Genomic DNA, 22,432 nt, shown 5'->3' on the forward strand with positions numbered 1-22,432 from the left:
GGAGAAAAATGCTGCCATTCATTCTCAGAGCTGTGGAGAGTGTTAATTTCATGTATTGTCTGATTTGATTTGTGTGTTTGGGGGGGGGGGGGGGGTGATGCTAGTGCTATGCAGTATCTGACCCATAAACCACCTTGTTGTTTCAAGAACGCTTAACTCGGAAACCTGGAACGATAAACTTGATGTTGTTTTCTGTCTCACTACAGTATTCTTTATTTTGTGTTTCAATACTAAAAGGATATGCATTGAAATACAAAATTCAATATAACCAATTTCTACATCACAAAAACTAAAGTGATAATGCACTTATTACAGTTTTGGAGAGAAATTCAAATGGTTTACTTATCCTTATCTATGACCTAAATGATATGTTACCTCAATTTAATGCAAAAATTATTAATAAGTTGTTTAAAACAAACAAAAATAAAAGGGCAAAGTTGAGACTTGCAAAGGAAATAGCATGTTTTGTTTCAAACCTTTTATCCACCTGGCAGTTTGTCTTTCTCTGAACTTATCCAATGGTCTCGAGTTTGAAAACAACCATTAGAGAGTGGCATTGGAAAATCTTTAATAGGAATTTTTCAAAGAAATACAGATCAAGTTCTCCAGGAACCCGGGGGTGTGTGTAGGGTATAAGCCAACATCTTCAAATAACCCGGATGAGCTATGAATGCACAAAGTCAGCAAGGAGCATTGATGATACACACTTTAAACTTGCTGGCTTTTGTAGTGGTAGGAGTCCTGTGCACCCTTCTGCAGGGATGTCATTTTTCTAAAGCAGAGTTGGAACTTTTTTTTTACTGGACTTATTATAAAAGAGATGCAATTATTAACGAGTAAATGAACACTTAAAAAGATTGTAGATGCTGGAAAGAGAAACAAAGTAAATGCTTCAAGTTGAAAACATTTTGTCAGAAATGGGGCAAGTTAGCTTCAAATTGCAGAGAAGGTGGGGGGAGGGATGGAGAAAATCTGGGAATACCTCCAGGGTGAGACCAGGCTTGCCATGGTAATAAGCTGTTGAAGTTATTTGAGGGAAAGGGAGAGATGTGGGAAATGCCCAGTGGGTCAGGTCACACTGGTGAAGAGTGGAAAAACTAAGTCAATGTTACACATGAATGGCCTACAGAAGAACTGACCAATTCTGATGCAGAGAAAACTATCTTAAGTTGTTAAATTTGATACTGAATACAGATGGCTGCAACTTGACCAGTCAGCCTTGTATAAAATGACTCTGGGAGAGTTTGTCTTTCCTGAAGCTGCCTTGCTGATCCTGCCTTGCCAGAATTGCATCTTTTCCCACCCTGGCATTGAAGTCACCCAGATGAATTAGTTTGTCCTACCTGCTGTGTCTCACGTAGGGCAGTAATGTCATGTCAGTGTCTCACTTACTGATTGATGGTAGCAGAGCAGCATTCAGGTCTGTCTCTGGTGGGACTGGAGTGTGGAACTTGCTTGTGTGTGGGTTATTTTCCCATATTGATGGACTGGGTCTTGATTAGGTGGCAAGGGCACCAAGACAACTGGAGACCAGGCCCTGCTGCATAGACATTAATGCTCACACATTGATGGGCAGACACGACAGACATACTGGAGTCCTTGTCCACAGCCTCTCTCACCCACCTGTCACAATGCCTCCCATCTCTAGCTCAATTCCCAATCCTGACCTCATAACAGGTCTCACTGTCTGGAAGCAGTGGTTGGAATTAAGTGGGCCAGGTGTGCAGCAGAGCCAAGAACTGGGAATGTGGACCATGTGTGCAGCCACAGTCCAGAAGTTAAAAATAGTACAGTGACAATCATGAAGTACTGCCTTTGGGAGAGGAAAGATACGGGCAAAATAAGAGATTATCAAGCATATTCCTAAAAGTTAGGTGCAATATAACATTTTATTATCAAAATCTTCTGTGTCACACCTCCCCTCCAGATCTGCAGATGCTGCAAACTCAGCTGCACTGTATAACCAGCCCTTAAAGACCTGAAACAATTTGTTTCTTAAGTGAACTATAGCCAAATCCATAAAATATTAAAATGAAGTGATTTGATGTGTATAGTTGAAACGATTATGGTTTATTAGTTCATTTAATAGGGAACTTAGAACAATGAAATTAAACATGTAATAAAAGCACTATAACATAACTATTTAAATAAATTCTCAAACAGTAATGTATGTGCCAGGCATAAAATAAATATGTGACATATCAATAGAGTGCAAGATAAAATGTAATTTATCATAGGATACAATTAAGCCATTCAGATCTCCTTTTGATTTATGAATGAACAAAAGTAATTACATGCAAATAAGATCAATTGAAAAGATTTTTTTACAAAAGTAGAAATAACATTTATTTCGAAATGGCGTTACTATAAACAAAAGTTGAGATACCAGGTGGCTTTTAAAAGAATGCCCTGTTACTTTCATATACAATGCATAGTCACGTACAAGATAATGTTTTGATAATGAACTCAGCAATATCAATGTGGTATTGCATATGGAATTAAGGAAGTCCCAACTATTTGTGGTTATATTTGAATCCTGGTGGCTAGTGGAATTTATTATAAAATTTAGTTTTAAAAAACTTAGCATAGCATAACGGACCTTAAACTGAACAGTCACTTTTTTTTTAAAAAGCTCTCAACTATTGAATTAATTATATCAGTGGACAATGAAGAATGCTGTACAATTAGCATTAAAATAGAAATATTTACAAACCAGATCTTCCATAGGACAAGAAGCAGACGCAATCTTCAAATTTTGATAACACATTGGTTTCTCAAGGGTTGTGTATTAACATTACTGTTGATTGTAATTGCTTTCCTCGTTATTATTTGGTATCCAGAAGTAAGTTAGTGAGAGCAAGACATAATATAAAACTGGACAATCAGATTTAAGGCCTATTATGCAGAATAAGCACTTGAACACCAGATTGAAGTTGGGGATGCAAGTAATATTTTGAAATACTTTATAAGAATTTATGGTTGGCATGTTCAGTACCTGGCAGCCAAACTTCTTTACATAATGAACATTTTAAACCAATGTCGAATTGCTGTCAAAACATTACTTGTTAGTGGATTTGAACTCAGTGCATTTTAATATAAAAAATGTTACATCTTGATGAACCCTGATATCTGGATTTAAGAAATGCAACCTTGGATAAACCAGTAGCTTTTTTGCATTTATAGTCCATTAACGTTTACAAACCTTTACACCAAAATCTTTGGAAAGATGCCTGTGAGTGCAATACGAAGTCCTAAGTACTTGACACATGAAGATAACATTTCATGATTTCACAAGTTTAAATCCCTGTCCTGTGTCCAGAACTGTGGGTGGAAACCATCTCATCTTCAACCTTTTGAAACATCTAAAGCATACATTACACATCCAAAAAAGGTTCAATCCACCACACCAGTCTGCCAGATGTACGAGAGGATAAGTGATGCGAGGAAAGTAAATCATCCAGTGCTTGGCAACATCACTTCCGGTTGGTAAATGAAGAGTGTAGTCACTCCATGATTTAGATATACCATACACAGCTGTTACTGTTCTTCCTTTATCTGACCAACTAATGTTGTTGTCAAGGTTGCAATTATATTCTACCCAGTCTTTAGTAAAGTCACCTAGCTGTGGAAGGTCTGCCTCCTCTATATTCACTTGTTTGGCCAGTTTGGCACCTTGCACAGCAACAAAAATATCACTGACTCTTCTTACATCTTTAACCCATGGAAGAGCATTCTCACAGTCCAGAACAATTATCAGACGGGAGCAGAAGTCAGAGTTCTTCTCTTTCCACCATTCCAAGATTGTCTCCAGCCTCAAGGTTTCTCCTCCTAATATAAAACAAATAAAGGGAAAAAGTTGGTGTTCAATGAACCTGGGATCATAGTACTGTTACTTATAATGCAAGCTGCAATTCCCTGGTAAACGGTTGAAGTTATTTCATTAATTATTCCATGCCCATGTCTCACTTCAGCAGATAAAATGTTTTACAATTGCTTTAAACTTCTAGATTTTGATTTTTAAAAATTGTTTCAGGTCCTTTATGTAGAACTTTCCTATGTCTTGTTGCTGTTCTTTTCATTTCTCCCTTCTCACTGAGAACTGTACTTTTTTGCTTTTTGTTTGCCTTGCTTTTTTTCTGTTGTTCCTTAACTCCATAGACATTCATGGCTTTCCTTGGTGATTTTGGGGTGTGGTAGATGACAGAAGAAAATAGCTTTCCTGCCTCTCAAGTACAAACTTGCTCTTAAAATATGAAATTTTTTAACATTTTCATTCACCGTTTGTCTTTTGGAGTTAACAGTCTTGAGAGGAAATCTCTTTAGTTACAAATACTATCTGTAAGTTGCAGTCCTCTTCTAGCATTCTATATTACTGGTCTTTAAAGGGACAGAGTTTAGGTATACAAGTGTGAAAAATGGCTGATTTCCTCACAGGCATTTAACATAAGTAATCAAACTTAACTTCGCACTAGTCATCTCATCACATGGAACTGTAAATCTATAAAATTATTAGCTGATTTGTTTCTTTCAAATGTTGCATTGAAATCAATCATATAATGATTATTACTAAAATGTTCATGCACTATTTAAGTCTACACATTACAAAATCAAATATGGCCTCTTTTCTTTGGTTCTAGAATATATATCATTGCAAAAAACAATCCTACTTTCTGAAACTTGCTACCTCCCTTTTTTTAAAAAAAACATTTATTGATCTACTATAAGAAATTTAAAGTCCTACCCCCACCCCTGTAAAACAATTAATTGCTTCTGCTTGTTTAATGTTTATTTATTCCATCACTTGAAAGCTGTTAAAGTTGTAACTGTCTAGTGAGAGTTGCATTAGGTTTACCGCCATAGTTACACAATTAGCAGAGGTAGTCTCCCAAGGGCAGCTCTGAGTATTAATACAGAACTTACCAAGCTGTAGCAGGTGAAAGAAATGTCTTAGTTTAGGGCAGACATGAGACAATGAAACTTACTGCCTTACTCTGGTTTCCATCCTTTGTTCTGGAACTCTTGAACTTGAATTCCTTTTCTAGTTCAAGAGAATTCAGTCCTTTCTAAAAATTTGTCATGAGGAAAGGGAAACAAGTTCAAGAGTTCCAAAACAAATCATGGAAACTGACCGGTAAGCTTCTCCTGTGCAAAATATTACCTCCTTGTATTGCTGCTTGCACAGCAGCATACCAACTGCTGCAGATAATTAAGCTTTGAGACACAATTATACAGAGCCTTGTATTCATACTACTGAAAATGCAGTGTGAAGATAAGCATGCAATAATAAGTATTCTTATACAGACTGAAACCTGCAGTTGAGACCTATTTTCAAAAAAAAAGTGATCATGTATAATAAGTCTAGACATGATGGATGAAAACTTTTCATCCTTTGCCAGTGTCGTTAGCAGCATACTCATTCAGCCAAATCACAGCCCCAAATCTCAGAGCTTTACATGGCTCACTCAATATTTTATTTCAAAACACCCGAGACAAAAAGATTCACTGCTACATGAATCAAACAATTTCTTTACTTAAGTTGCAGACTTTAACTGCTTATCTGGCCGAAGAGCCTACACTAGCAGTACAAGCACCAGAGCTGCACACAAATGCCGCAGTTTCCACATTTCAGCACAACAGATGGCGCAAGCACCATGAAGGAAATGGCTAGATCGAAGAGTATCATATCGTGGGAGAGCATGTGTGATATAACGGGATTTCGAATCATTGCAAGAAAACTTGTGCACACTGGATTAGTATTTGTTTCCTAACATTAAGTAAAAAGAAATTGAAAACCTTAAGTTGATAACAGCTTTGTACTATAGCCTGAAATATAGTAAGGGTTAAAATGTTATTTAATTCCATGATCTATTGTATCAATTTAATTGTTCCTAATTTAGTTTCAATTGGAAATACATGATTGATATTTATTAATTTCATCACTGAATTGTGAAACAAAATAGCAAGCTGAGCCTTGTGATAGGTTAAGACCAACAGGATAAACAAGCTGGCAACTGGAGTTTTGAAGGAAGTCCCTCAGCTCTGGGGATCTTTCTTACAATAACATTGTCATAGATGACTCATTTTGATATGACAATATAAATACCTAGTGATCTAAGTAACATAATCCCCCAAAATGCATAATAAATCCCTGTCTACTTGGTGAAATTCAGCTAACATGCCAATTCTGTGCTGCCAGATCACTTCCATTTTGCAACAACGAGCCAGAAGCTAGCCATGTAATCTAGAATGTACTGCCTGACTGGTAGACTAATTTATACTGTCCAATTATATACTCTACACTTTCATCTGTCATTTCGTGCAACTAGGCCAACCTGAATAGATGTAAAATTAAGTGTTTTTTTTAAAAAAAACAGGAAACACTGGAAATATTCCAGCATATGGAGAGGAACAGAGTTAATGTTTTGGGCTAATAACCTTTCATCAATTATTGGAATTTTTCAACACGCATCTCCAAACTTTCTGAAATTGATTAGGGGGAAACATACTTGTAATTCTAGTGATAACTGTGACGCATATATATTAAAAGTTACTATGAAGTTATAAGAAATTATAAATTATTTCCTTGACTTTTTGGTTTAAAAATTAAATTTGTTCCAACAAATAATCTGCTTTCAGTGTCTGACAATAAAAACACAGTAAATGGTTGTTTCAATTCAATTGGCTAAAAATAGTTAGATTTTTTAAAGTTGGCATTTCAAATCAACCATGTTAAATTCACATGTATGAATTTGGTTACATCTTTCATATGCTCTGGCATTTTTGTATTCTAGGTATGTTTGAGCTGCCAATAATGAGTAAAGATCACCTTTAATGTTTCCCAAAAGTTATCCCAAAAGATATAATTTTAAAAAAAAGTCAGGAACTCAACAGTTGTTACAATATGGCATAATTCAAGTTATACCTGTTCTTTTAGTTCTGTTTTTGTAACCTTTCAAAGAGCCTTTGTTGGGAAGTAGTTTGGAAAAACTACATGTTTGACCATCTGCCATGCAACATCTTCAAAGACTACAAATGTTTAAATTACTATAAAGTTCTATCACACACTGATTCACCAATTTGCTTCAGCATAAGGAATTCTACATTTTAAAAAAAAACAAATTTATCTGGTCTATCGATATCTCAAAATAACTTTAATCATGGATTTTTACGTTAAGGTCTCATCCAAGATTCTGATTCTAGCTTGGTCATTGAGAGAAAATGTTTAAGTGAAAGGAACCATTTCTTCATACAGCAAAGAGAAAAACCAGAGGCCAAGAAAAACACAATTAAATGTAACAAGAGACTTCAGCAAAAGAAAACCTGTGAAAGTCTTGATCAACTGCCTTGGAGGGAATGATGAACAAAGCAGATATTCAGGAAAATAAAAAAAGAAGAGCCACAAATGCTTTGCAATAATATCTATGTACTATGAACATGGGTGAGTTGCTGCATGGAGAATTTAACTAAGGCATGTGAAACAGGGATCTAGTGTCAGACTCAACAGTCTGAAATCTGCTAAGGTAGGGCCAATGCAAGCCTCGCATGCCGTGACTGCTTCTACAAGTGAAAATTATTGAAGTGCTCTCTATGCATTTCCTTATTGTGCCTGATGCACTAAAGCACAAGGAAGGAAAATTCCTTAATTTGCAGAGCATGCCTTAAGTCCCTGATTTTCTTTTCCAAACAATTTTTCATAGACATTGATTCACCAGTTACACACAAACACTGTGTTTCTCATTGGAATTTTTAAAACAAGACCCCTTTCAAATCTAACTATTGTTATCTGCCAATTTGTATTGATTGGACATTCAAAGTTGCACAAGAAAAACACAGGCATTGAAAATGATATTGCACATCACTTTCAACGAGGTTCCTGCTAGATTGGAGATAATCTACAGGAGGATTGGGAAACTGTTCAACCTTCATCATATCCACTCTAGGAACAAAATCTCTTCAATCTCAGTCACCAAGCTAAAATCTATTCAAGGAGATAAACAGCAACAGCCAATGAATGTTAATCTTATATTGAAATTCTTCAGTAATTGCTGATAAAATGTAAAATTTGAATCATCTTCACTGCATAGTTTACAAGACAAAGCTAACACTTCCAGGAGTACAGAGACCAGCAGAAAGATGCTAATATGTGAAGTTCTAAAAAAAGGAATTTCTAACTTTTCTCAAATGTGTGAAAAGTCTTGATTCATAGATTGAACTATTTAATTTAGTACACTGCAAATTACATCACCATACATTAAAATGAGAAATACATTTACAGCACCACAGAATTGCCTTTCGTACAACAGTTTTTGTTAATAGCCTCTTTTTTTTTGTAAACAAGCAACCAGGAATTGAAAAAGTCATTAGATTTAATATCATTGCCAGAACACAGCTTTGCATATTCACTGCAGATGAACATTAGATTCTGCATTTACATGCCTGAATATATTTGAATTCAAATTAAAGGCTGGGTATAAAAAAAACTGCTACTTTATTTAGTAATAATAAAAAGATAGCACGTCTATTTTGGGTTTTCACAAGATTTTATCACATTGTAAAAATAATCTTCATAAATCAACTAAAATCAGGCTGGCATCCCCAAAGAATGATTGCATATAATTTACATATTGTGAATTGGGTCTAAAAGCATGTTACTGATAATGCTAGCGAAGAATAGAGCATTTGAAGGTCATAATTCCTTAACACAAGGACACAGCTTGTCAGAGGAATTCATCACAAGATTCAACTCCATACCATGGAAATTAGATGACACACACTTCTGACCACTGCCTTGTCAAAATAATCTCCAATGAACAAGACTTCACATCATAGGACTGCTTTGAATTTATGAACATCCACACCCAAGAGTGAAACAATCATGTTTATTGAAATACCACACCTGCTGTACTGAACAGTGTCCAAGCTGTTTTATAGCGATGCTGTCATTTATCCCAACATTTTGAAAATAGCATCATATAAAGCAACCCAAGACTATAAACAAAATAAATCAAGGTTTAATGATTTTTTTTGAGCATAGCAGTTTTTGAGTATAGCAGTTTTTGAGTTGGTTATTATGATAATCTATATGCCCAAACACTGACACACATGAAAAAGTGAGACACAGTTCCATCATTCACAAATTAAACATACTATTGTGTCCTTGAGAAAAACTTATTAACTATTCAATAATAATAAGCCACGTACAGTACCTGATAATGCCCATTCTCCAGAGCTGTGAGAATGTCCACTATAATAAAGTATGTAGGTGTCATGTCTGGGTCCATCAGCTGTACGCAGATCAAGAAATGCTTTTACTTTAGACTGCAGAGTGTCGAAAGAAAAGCCACTGGTGGAGTAGTCGCAGCCATAAGTCTCTATCATGTGATAGGCAAAAAATCGTTGGACAGAACTTAACGTGGCTGTGGAACGCAAATTCAACTCCTGCACATGCTCAGGAGGGAGGAGTGTAGGCTGACCATCGGGACTACAAGAAAACAAGACATAAAAAAATCTAAACATTAACAAAACTATAGAATAATTGAATAGCTGTTCTTAGTGCTCCCCCCCCGCCAAAAAAATTCATTAAAAATCATACTTTTTAAAAAAAATTAATTCCAAAGTCAATACCACACAAATAACAATTTGAAAGTTCTGGTATTTGCAATTATGATATCAAGCACATAACATCTTTATTCAAATTAGTTGAACCAATACCCAAGCCTATGATTCCTGTTCTCATATTCAGTTATTAAGCACATATTCTTTCATTGTTATCTAAAACTTACGCTCTCAAATTAAATATGACAACGTCACCAACACTATCCAATACATGAGCTGTATGCATAAGGTCTGACCTCATTACAACAAAAGCATACAGCATATTTTAATGACAAATTTCTAAAGACAGTGATTCTGAACCAGAAGACAGTGATTTTCCGGTTGCATCCCACCTCCACCCACCCCCCTCCCCCCTCCCCACCACACACACAAAATACTTGTAATAAGGTGGGTTTTTTTGCAGTTTGAGGGGAGAGGAGTCAGGGGTGACTTTTTCTGCTATTACAATAGATGAACGTTTGGCAGAAGTTATACTGAGTGAAAAGTCCATGCCTGCCTTGCTATCTTAATTTCTTGTTCAGTAGTTGGAGTCCAAAGACCATAAGACTTGTCTTTTATTGGCCCTACCAACCACATGTTCAAATGGTGAAGAATCAAGGTGATGACTTATCACAAATATTGTAATCCTCTCAGAATGTTTAAGCCCACTCAATTCTGTCTGATGATGTCATTCATGTCTGAGCAAGAGTCACATCCATTTGGCAAAGAACAGATACTAAAAAGAAAAGATATCTAAACTATAGTTCAACATCTTCATGCTGCTAAGATTCAATTTCAAACCTTAACATAAGGTTTCCAATAAAAGCTCATCATCCAAAAGCATGTAATTCTCAGATTTTTTTTTGGGGGGTGGGTTAGAGGAAGAAACTAAAACACAATGTTGCTACGTTCATTGATCACCCACCTCCTGATAGATTGAGAAAAGATTTTTGAATAGTTGGGATGATTTAGCTCTTCTGTTAGGTGTTGAGTAGAAATCAGCACAGATAATAAGACAAAAATGAAGATCTCAATTGGAAAAAAAAACACAACATCCATACTTCAATTCACTAGCAGTTAATTACGTTACATTAAAGGAGGACTCTGCTCATTGTTTTGGATACTTCATCCAAAGAGTACCAATCATACTGCAAGACTGGTGATAATTCCTCTGTAATGAATTTCAAAAGTGAACATTTTTAATACGTATGCAGACCTGGAGTACATTATCCAAAGTAAATTTATACAATAAAATTGTTATAAATGATGTTCTTTAAGAACATTTGAGTGTGAAATCCTTCATTATTGATTTTTAAAAACAATTTTTTCATAATTTCTGCCTTTCACATCTTTAGACATAGCATACATAAATGAGAATGTTTCTTTTGGCAAGTTGCCCTAATTGGCCTCTCAGACCCAGTTTATCCTGTAGAATGTCACAGCAATAAATACACACTTCCACCTGGTCTCAGGGCTCAAGCAACATAGCAGGTTAAGTAGATAAGAAATAATTGGTGTACAGGCTCTTTCTTTCCTTTCTTATTGTTTTCACACCTACAGACTACTTCCTTAAACAGATAGGTATACAGCCAAAATGCAAATTTGTTTTGCTCTTTAGGGCTGATTGATCTACAGATATAGTTTTGTTTAGTTTTGTTTTGTTTCCCAACATGTAATTGAGATTGTTAATTCATTGTGTAGGTCACATCTGTCAGTATTGAAACTATTTTTTTTTGAAAGTGCACTTCAAAAGAGGAATCTAAACTCTGCATATATGGATTAAGATTGTCGAGAGTTCCTTGAGCTTTGCAGTCAATTTGTATGAACTCTGTTACAGATGACCACTAACACACTTCTACGTAGACGTTAGTTGTTTTCTAAAGCAGTAGGTATGTTTGCTTGTTTAGTGCACTGCCTAAGTATTGGCTAGACACAACTAAAAATTCAATTTATGATTAATGTTAATAAAAATATAATGCTGTTTAAATACAATACAATATAAACTACTAACTGCCAATGGACAGGAAGTAGTTCAGAAAGCAAGGGCCATGATGATTAGAAAATTACAAGCAGCAAATGAATTTATCAATTTCACATACAATCATTGTACTGGTCTTGTGACTACATTCTGTAACATTTATAATATGAGACTATACCTGCAGTAATTTGTAGGAATTACAATGGCATATCCTACACATGTTCCTCCTAAACAATTACCCAATTCATGGAAAAGGCCATGAGCTAAGGATTCCAATGGTAAAACAATGAGGAATACACTCATGAAGGTTCCATTTGTTGGCTGCAATAAACAGAAAGACAAAACTTTAAAATAGGAATATTTATACAACAGTATACCTATAAAATACAACATTAAGATAATTAACAGTTTCATAAATCTTTACACGCCTAACTTAAGTAATCAAAATAAAATTAGGTTGTGTTTATATTAGACGCAATTGAAATTTTATTTGTGCAGAGAAATTAATTGTTGGTCAGTAATACTAAGATACCTAATAGTTGTGTAAACATGTTGTACTTCCCCTTAAAAATTCACCTGATTGGAGGAAAACTCTTCATCGTCTTACCATAGCTCAACTAATAAAGAACATCTGACTATGGTGCTCTTGGTGAGTCTTCCACCTTAATTACAAAGTGGCACCTGGTCCTTTGTATCTGTATTCACATTGTAAAAGCAGTCAAGCTGCCTGCAACAATGAGGCTGCCATAGTGGAACTAATGGACAATTATTACTTAAAAGCTACAATATTTTAGTTAATTAAATTTTAAAAGGGGTTTCCTCCAGATCAAAAGCAGAAGAAATATATATGTATTCAGCAGTGATGCTGTTATCATTTCTGACATTAATTTTGCAGCATATGAAATTCATTTAACCATGGCATAATTTACGTTTCTTATATGCTAAATCTTTTTTATTATTAATTTATGAAAGGAGTATTGCTGCACTACTGAAACAATTTACATGAACAGTTTGCTTCAATGTGATATCTGAAAGTCTAAGTGATTGCAATTAGTAAGTGCATTAAGAGTACTTTGATATTTTTAAGATATGGCTAATGAATATTTATAAAAAGATGCAAACCTTATTTACAAAGGAAATAATTTGATTAAAAGACATCAGGTATGGTGCTTGTTCTCAAATTGTAGCAGTTTAAGTAATCAAAATAAAATTAGGTTGTGTTTTTCCAAACCAACAGCATTAAAATCTTGAGAAGGAACCTTACAATTAATTCACTTCTAAAATGGTTAAAATATAGATTTAAACTGTCCTAAATAACTAATAATGGAAAGATATGTGGTTTTGAAATGTTTGTTTTAACTAGTGAGCATAGAAATAATATTGTCCATAAATTTAATAAGATTTTTGCATCAAACGAATTCAGAATGGCACAATTGCACCATATGACAGTGGCTTGGAAGCAGCAAACCTTTCCTGCTTAAGCCATGTTGGTATAACATTGTTTATATTATTACTACTATATTTTACCAGACTGGTTCTACTTGGGGTTCTGAGTTAGAGAGGCTTTCAGACTGAATCTCTTTGTGGTTGAAAGGCAAAGTGTAAGCTAGTCCAATGTCCTCCCCATGCCAGAGATCAATAAAGACTAGTAAAGGCCATTAGCTATCATATTGTCAATATGGAAAGCTGCCGAAGATGGTATGGCTGCTTACACTAGGGATACAGGTATTAACCTGGGATCTGTAACTTTACTGGCAACTGCATTTTTATTTCTGTGGTTGCTTAGTTCATCAGCATATCGATTATCTTAGTAATTTTTCCAATCATTATATCCTTGATTCTCCAAGTTGGGTTTGTTTACGGACCAGAGTTGAACCCTCCCATGTCTTAGTTTAACTGACTTTAACAATTTGAATACAAATTACGGAAGTCAACAAACCATCTCAATGAATACTTTCTATCACTTTTGATAGTTGTTGAAGATACAAATCACAAAACAAAACTATTTAATTAGCTTTGACTATTAACACATTAAACTTTTAGTTCCTAAAAAGCTATATAAAAACTGCAATTTCAGAATACATCGGAGGTAAGAGTTCTACCAAATGAAATGATGTATGCTGAAGTGTGCTTACTGCTAAAATAGGGACCAAAACTCCATAATTAAAGGCTGCTCTGCTCGGTCCATTTATTGGGTAAGCAAAGCAGGCTCCTATTTTAACAGTAATATTTTTAAAAGCAGTTATAAACTGATAAGCTGGTATGTGCCTTTATCATACAAGCATGAATATCCATAAAGATGCAACTGAAACATGTGATCCTCTAAGAATTGTGTTAATTTAGGTAGTACATCAGTATGTACAGACAGACTAATGACAATTTTGGAAGAAAACTATTATACCACATACCTGCCATGAGACTCCACCAAGAACCGCTGTAGATAACAAGCTGAAAAACACTAACCGCTCAGAAATCAAGCAAAAATGACGCATTCCTTTGGATGCCATAACACAGTCCAGGCTCTTATTATCTATTCTATGAGTGTAGTAGATTTTTTGACAATCACTGAGTTTGGTGTGAAAACCCCAGAAAGTTATGAGAAAAATTACATGGCAGATCAGCCAAAAGATTCCAAAAATAGAAAATCCTGGTATTAGAAAATACCAATGGTCTAAATTATTCAGTTTAAATGCAGCAAGAACAAAGAATATTAGCTCAATGGATGCTACAGGAAGTATAGAAATTCTTCTGCAGAGTGTCCGGCCATACAGATAAGGCTTCCACCGTTCAGTAACAGATAGACCACTGAAGTAAAGATCAAGGAGTGGGACACAAATCAGACGGCTGAAATAACAAGCCAAGGCAAAGGGATTAGTGCTAATTTTCAAAGATGGAAAAAACAGCAGGGATGTAATCAGTGCAAATGCTATCAAGTTTGGAACAGCCAAAATAGACTTCATTCGCAGATCAACAATTAACATAGACAATGCAAAAACAAGCAAAACAACACTCAAACAGTTGGGCATCAACATGGCTGTACTGGCTATGGCAAATCCAATTAGTTCCAGAAATTCTGCTGATGTTAACAGGGCAGGTTGGTGTCGGACACATCCACAAATTCGCTCAACTACAGACCACAAAGTTCTTATCAAAATGCTAGCCAGTAATAAGTATTTCGTAGCTTCTTCTTTCACATCCGTCTTAAATTTAGAATCATCTATAAAACAGAGAAGGCCAAGCAAAAATCCAAACCAGAGATGCGACAGGCTCAAACTTGCTGTTTCCATGGAGAAGTAATAGTATAGTATGCTAGCAATACCAAGCACAAAAAGTCCAAGGATGAATATGACCAGCAATAATATATTTTCTGTTTTCTCCCATCGGACATATAGGCCCAGACAAATGGCTACCAGCAAGCTCATATCTGCCAGGTAGCCAAGATATCGAATTGAGGAATGCATATTTGCTTCTTTGTTAAGTTCCTCCACCTTAGTCATTACTGCATAAAGACAGTGGCTCACACAATAACGCAGTGATTTACACATGTAATATGATTCGAAAGGCTCCGTCTGAACTCCAGAAAGCAGTTGATGATGATCTCCTAGGGTACCATTTGCCTTCAAAGAACCAGACTTGCACAAGTGGGAAATCCTATGCAAAAAGAGTAATTTCATTGAATGAAAATGCAAACAGAATAATCAAACAGATTGAAATGCTATAACAAACTGGCAGCATAAGCATAAAGCTAAAGGCAAACTAAACTTCAATTGTTTTAAGTTGTAAGCTCATTATCAGAAATGACTAAAATAGTGGTTAGTAGCTGACATCCAAGCATGAATATCTCAGCTTTAGATAAGATGATATGGTTGTTCGGGATTCTGCAGTACATTTTGTGGGATCTCAAGATTGCCTCTTCTTGAAGGAAAGATTATCACACCATGTGACAGAGCACTTAAGAGTACCAGTGACCTGCCAATTTGATTCCAATACTTTTTTTCTGCAGGCTAGTTTGAAAGTCATATTGTAGCAATGAAATACTTTGGAGGTAAGAGTAATATTACAAAATTACTAAATTGGATGGAATGTTGTACTTCTTTTTAAAAAACCCAAGAGACTGCTAAATATCTGAATTCATTTAAAGGGGATCAGACAAACAAATTAACAATTCCTCAAATTGGGAATCTTTGGGGATGAGATTTTGATTGGTATACTAATCTAGAAATTGATTTACAAAATAACATAGAGGATTTGGAGACTATAAAACAGTGATGCTGGATTATTATTGACAGCAAATTGATCACGTCATCCAATGAAAATACCTACAATTATTAAAAAGTGTGTGTAAATTTAGAGTCAGTTCTAAATCAATCTTGGCTAACGTTTAACAGCAGTACAATATTTGATATTAACAAATTGTATTTTGGCCAACAAAATATTTACTAATCTGAATAAAAGTATTTTTTCAGTAACTTAACACGCTATATATTGTATTACATAATAGAAACCAATGTAAAATATCTGAAATACATCTGTTACACTGTCATTCATATTTATGTATAACACTTAAAATATGTCATAAAGAATAGAAGTCATATTCTATTTATAGTGAGTTTTATTCATAACAGAACCTGCCTTCACATGTTGCATCTTAAAAATATCTCCCCTCAGATAAATTCAGAGAGCACCCTCTGTCAAGTGCTTCAATAAGCAGATTCTATAAGTTAATGATCATTTGGTAAACTGAAGGGGAGATAAAACTTTTACACCCCCTGTCCAATTGAAAGTTGCAGGGATCTACAGATTAAGTCTTACCCTGAAATCTATCTTCAGCCATCAAAATGTCACATACACAAACATGTGCCATGATTATTTTGTAATGATAAAAAAAAGTCATGTATGGAAAACAACTCTCAGCAACAAAAAATGTCTTTTAATTAACATCAAGAAGTACATCAAAATGTAAAAAAGAAAGTCTTTTCAAACTCGTTGACTTAAGGTCAGCTCAAAAATAACTGGCCATTAATTAGTCAAAGACGTTAATAACAATTGCACCTTATGGCCTTAAAGTGCTAATGGCTCACAAATGTCTGGTTTTGACAGGCTGCCCATGAATGTCATTTCCTTTTCTACTACTGCATGGCTGCTCCTGACTTGGGTGGATCGAAGCGGCAACTTAATTTACAAAACCAGCTATGATACCGCCTACAACCAAGTTTGTAAGGCTTTGTGCAGCTGTACCATGCATCACGTAGCAGGACTTGAATAAGTCACAAACATTCAAAAATATTTTGAAATTACTACTATATTCTAAAAATTAAAATGCTTAACTTTCAATAAACTTGTAAACTATTGTAAACATGTAAATAAACTCAATTAAAATAAAATTACCTATAAAAAAGGGACAGAGGCTGTACAGATTGAGGATGATTATCATAATGCTGGAGAGAGAGGATGTTCTTAAGGATTCAAAGTCAGAATCCATTTGGCTAGGACTGAGATCCAAGGGGAAATCAATGACACTAGTAGGGGAAATTCCACTGGCCACCAAATTGTAAGTGTAAGACAGAAGAGCAAATCAGCAAAAAAATTATATAGCCATGCATGACAGTAGCTTTGTGATAGACAGACACAAGAGAAACTGCAGATGCCGGAATATGGAGCGAAAAAAAAACTGCTGGAGGAACTCTGAGTTAAGCAGCATCTGTAGAGGCAAAGGGACAGTCAACTGCTTGACCTGCTGAGTTCCAGCAGCAGTTTGTTTTTTGCTGGTGATAGACTTCAATTATCCCCAAATCAATTGTATAATAGTAGAATAAGGGCAAAGGAGAAAGAAACTTGTGAAAAATTGTCAACACCTTTGTTTCGAATGCTGTTTGAAACCCTGAAGCATTTTAAGTACCTGCTCTACAGCAAAAGTTAACTTACCCACTAGAAAGGTAGAGCATATTCAATCATTTCTACCGTTATGCAGCTATGTGATAACACTGCATGGTTTTAACAGTAACTGATTGGAGGATTTCCTTGAACTCTTTTATAATGTACTCAAGCTTCCATAAAAATGATGCCTTCGTGACCTCAGTCATTGCTTACTGTGTTCCATCACAAGAAATCAAAACCTCCATAGCATTGTCTGTCACATCTGTGCAACAATTAAATCTGTGGTATTTAAATTTTATTTCACATTTTCAAGATATATTTCTTAAGAAATGTCTTCTGCTTCGAAACACCTACATCTGATATCTGCAGGATCTCCACGCATCTTTCCCATTCAGAAATCAGGATATCAATAAATACATTATCACTGCCTGAGAAGAATATGTAGTTAGGTACAGAAGCAGATGTACAAAACTTCACAATTATAACATAGCTTGCATTAATATATAGCAAAACATATCAAAACACATGACAGATGTGTAATGAGACAAAAATTGACATAGTTCACTTGACCCAAAACTTAAATCAGTAAAAGAGATTTGGAGAGGAAATGTGAGAGATTAGGAGAGGAAATGTGAGAGATTACATCCTAGATGGCTGGAGACATCAGTAAAGTGGGGGATGCATCACAGGCCAGAGTTGTAAGAAAGAATTCTTGGAGATACTGTAGGGCTGTGACAGAATCAGAAAAGGGAAGGGCCATGAATTTGAGCAAGGATACAAGAATTTAAAATTGAGACCTTGGTGGACCAATGAATTAGCAAGTACAGGAGTGGTGTGCAAATGGAACTCAGTGTATAAGTACATGAGCAAAAGTTTGAATGCACATCATTTTATAGAGGGTAAAGATGAAACACAGCATGACATTATAATGGATGAGTCTGGAAGGCATAAAAGCATGGACAGATGCTTCAGCAGTGTTAGAGACAGGAAGATTTGGAAGTTATATTCCCACGGGCATAGCCTTAAAAAAACCTATGACACAGAAGTGGGCATTTGGCCCATTGTGTCCATGCTGGTTGTAAAAGAGCTATCCAACCTAGTCCTACCCTTCAGCTTTTAATTTGTAGCCCTGCAGATCATGGATCTACATGTATACATCCAGGCAATTTTCAGAAGTGGTGCAGGTTTTTACCTCTACCATTCTTTCAGTCATCAAGTTCCAGACCCCGATCATTCTCTGGATGAAAAGAATGAATCCTTATCATCCACCTAATTCTTCTACCAATTGCTTGAAATCATTGTGACTGGAAACTCAACTATGCCAAAACTAAAGGATATTGAGACTGCTAACCGTCTGAGACTCAAGCCAGGTAGAGTGATGGAATTAATGGCCAAGGAACAAAGTTTGTGAATTGGGTTGAAGACAAAGGGCCCTGTTACAGTAAGCAAATGGCACCAGTCATTATATTAGCACTTGGCCCAATATTTTACATGAAAATTTGCACTCTACAAGAAAGTAAAAAGACATGCGAATTCAGTAAGCAACTATGTATTTCCTAACAAGAGTGAAGAATCATTCACGAATAACAGAGCCTAAACCAGTAGGAAGTATTAATTCAATGTCAAACCAGGGAGGGGAAATGGATTAAAAAGAGAAAAAAAAGAGAAAGTTAAAAATGTAAATCCTGCATGCCTTTAAAATTATTATTTACACTGGAATGGTCAGCCCCAACCACATTGTGCAAAAGCAGGGATGATTGGACAACAGTTTCATCATTTCATTCTTCAACTGTGTAGTTACAAAAACCTGTTGTCCAATTCAGACAATAATACTGGATGCTAACAAATGATTGTCAAATGAGCCAACTCAATTATGGACAAAAAAAAGTTCATTTTTTTTAAACAAAATGTTGAGGAGAGATTTGATAGATTGACTCAGATCGTGATTAGTTAGGGTAAACAGAGGGAAGTTGGAGTAGGAGAGGTTTAGAGGGCTATGGGCAACACAATCAGCATGGACAAGTTGGGCTGAAGGGCCTGTTTCCATGCTGTAAGACTCCATGACTTTTCCATTAGCCAACGGTTCAAAGACTCAGGGCCAAAGATTCGGAGTACTGTTCTAAAGATAGTGAGGAAATTCTCTAAAAAGAACTTGCAATTCTTAAAAATTGTATAAGGTGGTTATGGTTTGGAACACAGTGCCTGGAAAGAATGTGGAAAGATTCATTCAGAACTTTCAAAAGGGAAGTGGATAAGCTAGAGGATAAGTAGTTTGCAGGTACGGGGAAAAAGCAGGGGAATCGGACTGATGGAATTGCTCCACTGGATTCAATGGGCTGAAATATGCCATAACAGTTGTGTGATTTCTGCATTCCATCCTACCACAGACCTTCCCTCGAGTTCTCTCCTCCCTCCTCACTTTATCTGCACACTTAAAACTCGACTGTCTCCAACTTTTCCCATTCCGATGAAAACCCGTCAACTTGAAACATTTTTTCTCCCTGTTCCCTTTCCAGCTGGTCTGTTTTTACCCGGCCTGCTGAATTATTTCCAGTATTTTCTACAATAGGATTAACAGTCCTTTGGCCCAATCTTGGTTATAAAACCTGCTTGGAGACTAATGCCATGCGAGTTTCGTCTCTCTTTCGTCCCAGGCGAGAAATTCAAATCTAATTTCTTGCTTTAAAATTCACTGTCAGATAGAAAAACAGGAGAGGGGATCGGAAGCCGATTGAGAGTTGGGGACGGGTTGGCAAACAGCCAGTGTGTAGCTCAGTGCACAAGCAACTTTTTAAATGGGGGGGGGGGGGGGGGGAAGGAGGGGGTTAATTATCATGGGATGAGGGACCACCTAAGAGGCCGAGGCCAAGGATGCCCCAAGTTTCTTCCCCACCCCCGGGTCCAGTGGGGACGAAGCCCCCCGCCCGCCCGCTCTCCTGCAACAGGTCCCAGGCCCAGGTCCGGCCCACTAACACCCGGTTACCTGCCGCCGGCCTCGCTCTTCAACCGCTTCTCAGCCGGTCGGGCAGTGGTTGCGAGTAGTCCCGGGCGTCTGAGGAGGGTGCGGGCGGAGAGCCCGGGCGGGTGGGGGGGAAGGAGGAGAAGGAGGAGGAGGAGGAGAAGGAGGAGGAGGAGAGAAGCGCTTCACTCAGCGGCCGCCGCCTGAGTCCGGACTTCCAGCAGAGGACGGCTCCCGCCAGAGGACACGACGCACCAGAGAGCGAGGGAAACGCGAACACGGAGGAGGTGAGCCGCAGCGCTCAGCTCCGGATACTCCCACAGCGAGCAGAGCGGCTAGAAATCGTGCACAACACGCCGTGCATTGTCACAAGAAAATGCTTGCATTTCTGGTGTACGCAATGTGGTCTTGCCAGTTAGACCGCAGTTAATTATCTCTGAACCTGTCGTGCAACTGGTTTCTGTCACAGTTCTGCTATGTTAATTCAGTTTTTTTAAATGAATAACAAAATTGAACAGAATCTACTTCGACAGTTCTATAAAGTACCAATGCACTATTGGGGGAAGCTTTAGCAGAATATTAACATGCAAACACTCAATACCAGCAAGCAAAATATAGCTGATGTAATTCTGAATTTAAAGCAAACGTCTCCTATTTAAAAAGTACTTACCAGATCAGACCACTGCTGTGGTTTAACGTCTCAGGTGCACTACATTTTATTTAATAGTTTGATAAAAGTTTGTGTTACGGCAGTTAAAGTTGTACTTATAAACTATGTAGAGGATACCATATTGCATGGATAACATTAATCTACCGTAATTTTGGAACAATTTCTAAAGCACCGTCAACAGAACGATGACACCTTACAAGAAAAATTGCCCTTTTTCAGACGAGATGTCAAGTACTTATAAACCCATCAGATATGTGTTTCTAAATGCAAGGTTATTTTACCTTTCGCCTGTGAGCCAGAAGACTGTGGCTTCGAAAAACAGTTGAAATTTAAACTCAAAAATGCATACCCAGACTTCAGTTGAAGGTGCAATCTTTCAGACAAGACTTCGAATATAGACCCCGGGTGCTCTTTCCGATATACGTAAAGATTCCATAAAAATACCTCGGGTGAAGGGAGTCATCTTGGAAAGTTATCCAAAAGCAAAATACTGGAAATCTGAAATAAAATAAGATGCTGTAACTGCCCAACAAGTCAGGCAGCATATGATGAGAAAAGCATAAGGTTTCAGGTTGATGAGTCGCTCACTGCAACATACCAGCCTTGGCCAACTTTTGTCGCCGTGGTACGTAGCTTGTTTTGTTCAGTTTCTGGTCTACGGTGATATCATTTTTTTGATAATGCTTTTTCTGGCATGCTCTTCTACATTCTTGATTAAACTTTGGTCGCTCCTTGGCTTAATAGTAATATTGGAGTAAGAAGTAATAGGCAGGTTATAGTGAAATAAACTTCTGCTGTCGATGGCCCATGACACCTCAGTTTTGAGGTGAGGCACTGCATCAGTTCTTAATCTATCATAATTAGCATAGTGGTAGTACTACCCAACACAACGCAAAATGGGGCTTTATCTCCATACTGAGTATCAGTTTCTCCTGCTAATGCTTCAAAGACAGACCTATTTTGGATAAGTAAATTGATGGTTGAGTCCACAGTATTACAAAGTTAACCATTTACAAAAGCAACAATCGACTTTAGACCAATTAGTTTTAAATCAGAGTTTGGTAGGTGTTTGTGAATCAAGCTTATAAATAAATAATGATAAAGACAGATGGACAGATTGGATCATGTTGAATCGTAGAACAAACTTAAGGACCAAATGGACTATTTCTATGCGGTGATTTAGAACGTCTCCATTTGTTTACATGCATTCTATGGATGTCACTTTGCTATCGTGGACCAACCTAGACAGGTAAAAACGTTCTAATCACACAATCTCACTGGATAATTTTACACTGAAAGTGATGAATTTCCCATTTCTTTCTATTTAAATTTTTACAGTGATGGTCTTCCAAGA

At 36.5% G+C, this 22,432-nt stretch overlaps 1 protein-coding gene across 4 annotated transcripts; it reads right to left on the reverse strand.

The window, feature by feature from the left end:
* Positions 1 to 855: 855 nt before the first annotated feature.
* On the reverse strand, positions 856 to 20,933 carry tmem168b (transmembrane protein 168b). Of its 4 annotated transcripts, XM_052030755.1 has the most exons (7): positions 20,433 to 20,933; positions 17,804 to 17,877; positions 14,825 to 15,223; positions 13,981 to 14,416; positions 11,751 to 11,893; positions 9,207 to 9,481; positions 856 to 3,828 (listed from the first exon to the last, which is right to left on the reverse strand). In XM_052030755.1, coding segments are annotated over exons 2-7 (1,803 nt in total). In that variant the 5' UTR covers positions 17,806 to 17,877; positions 20,433 to 20,933; the 3' UTR covers positions 856 to 3,280. The 4 variants fall into 4 exon arrangements, with proteins under 4 accessions (XP_051886715.1, XP_051886712.1, XP_051886711.1 ...); XM_052030752.1 differs by having other exon boundaries at positions 13,981 to 15,223; positions 17,804 to 17,873; XM_052030751.1 differs by having other exon boundaries at positions 13,981 to 15,223.
* Positions 20,934 to 22,432: the final 1,499 nt, after the last annotated feature.

Source organism: Pristis pectinata, chromosome 15 (assembly GCF_009764475.1).
Source record: "Pristis pectinata isolate sPriPec2 chromosome 15, sPriPec2.1.pri, whole genome shotgun sequence".
In the NCBI taxonomy this organism is placed as follows: Eukaryota; Metazoa; Chordata; class Chondrichthyes; order Rhinopristiformes; family Pristidae; genus Pristis; species Pristis pectinata.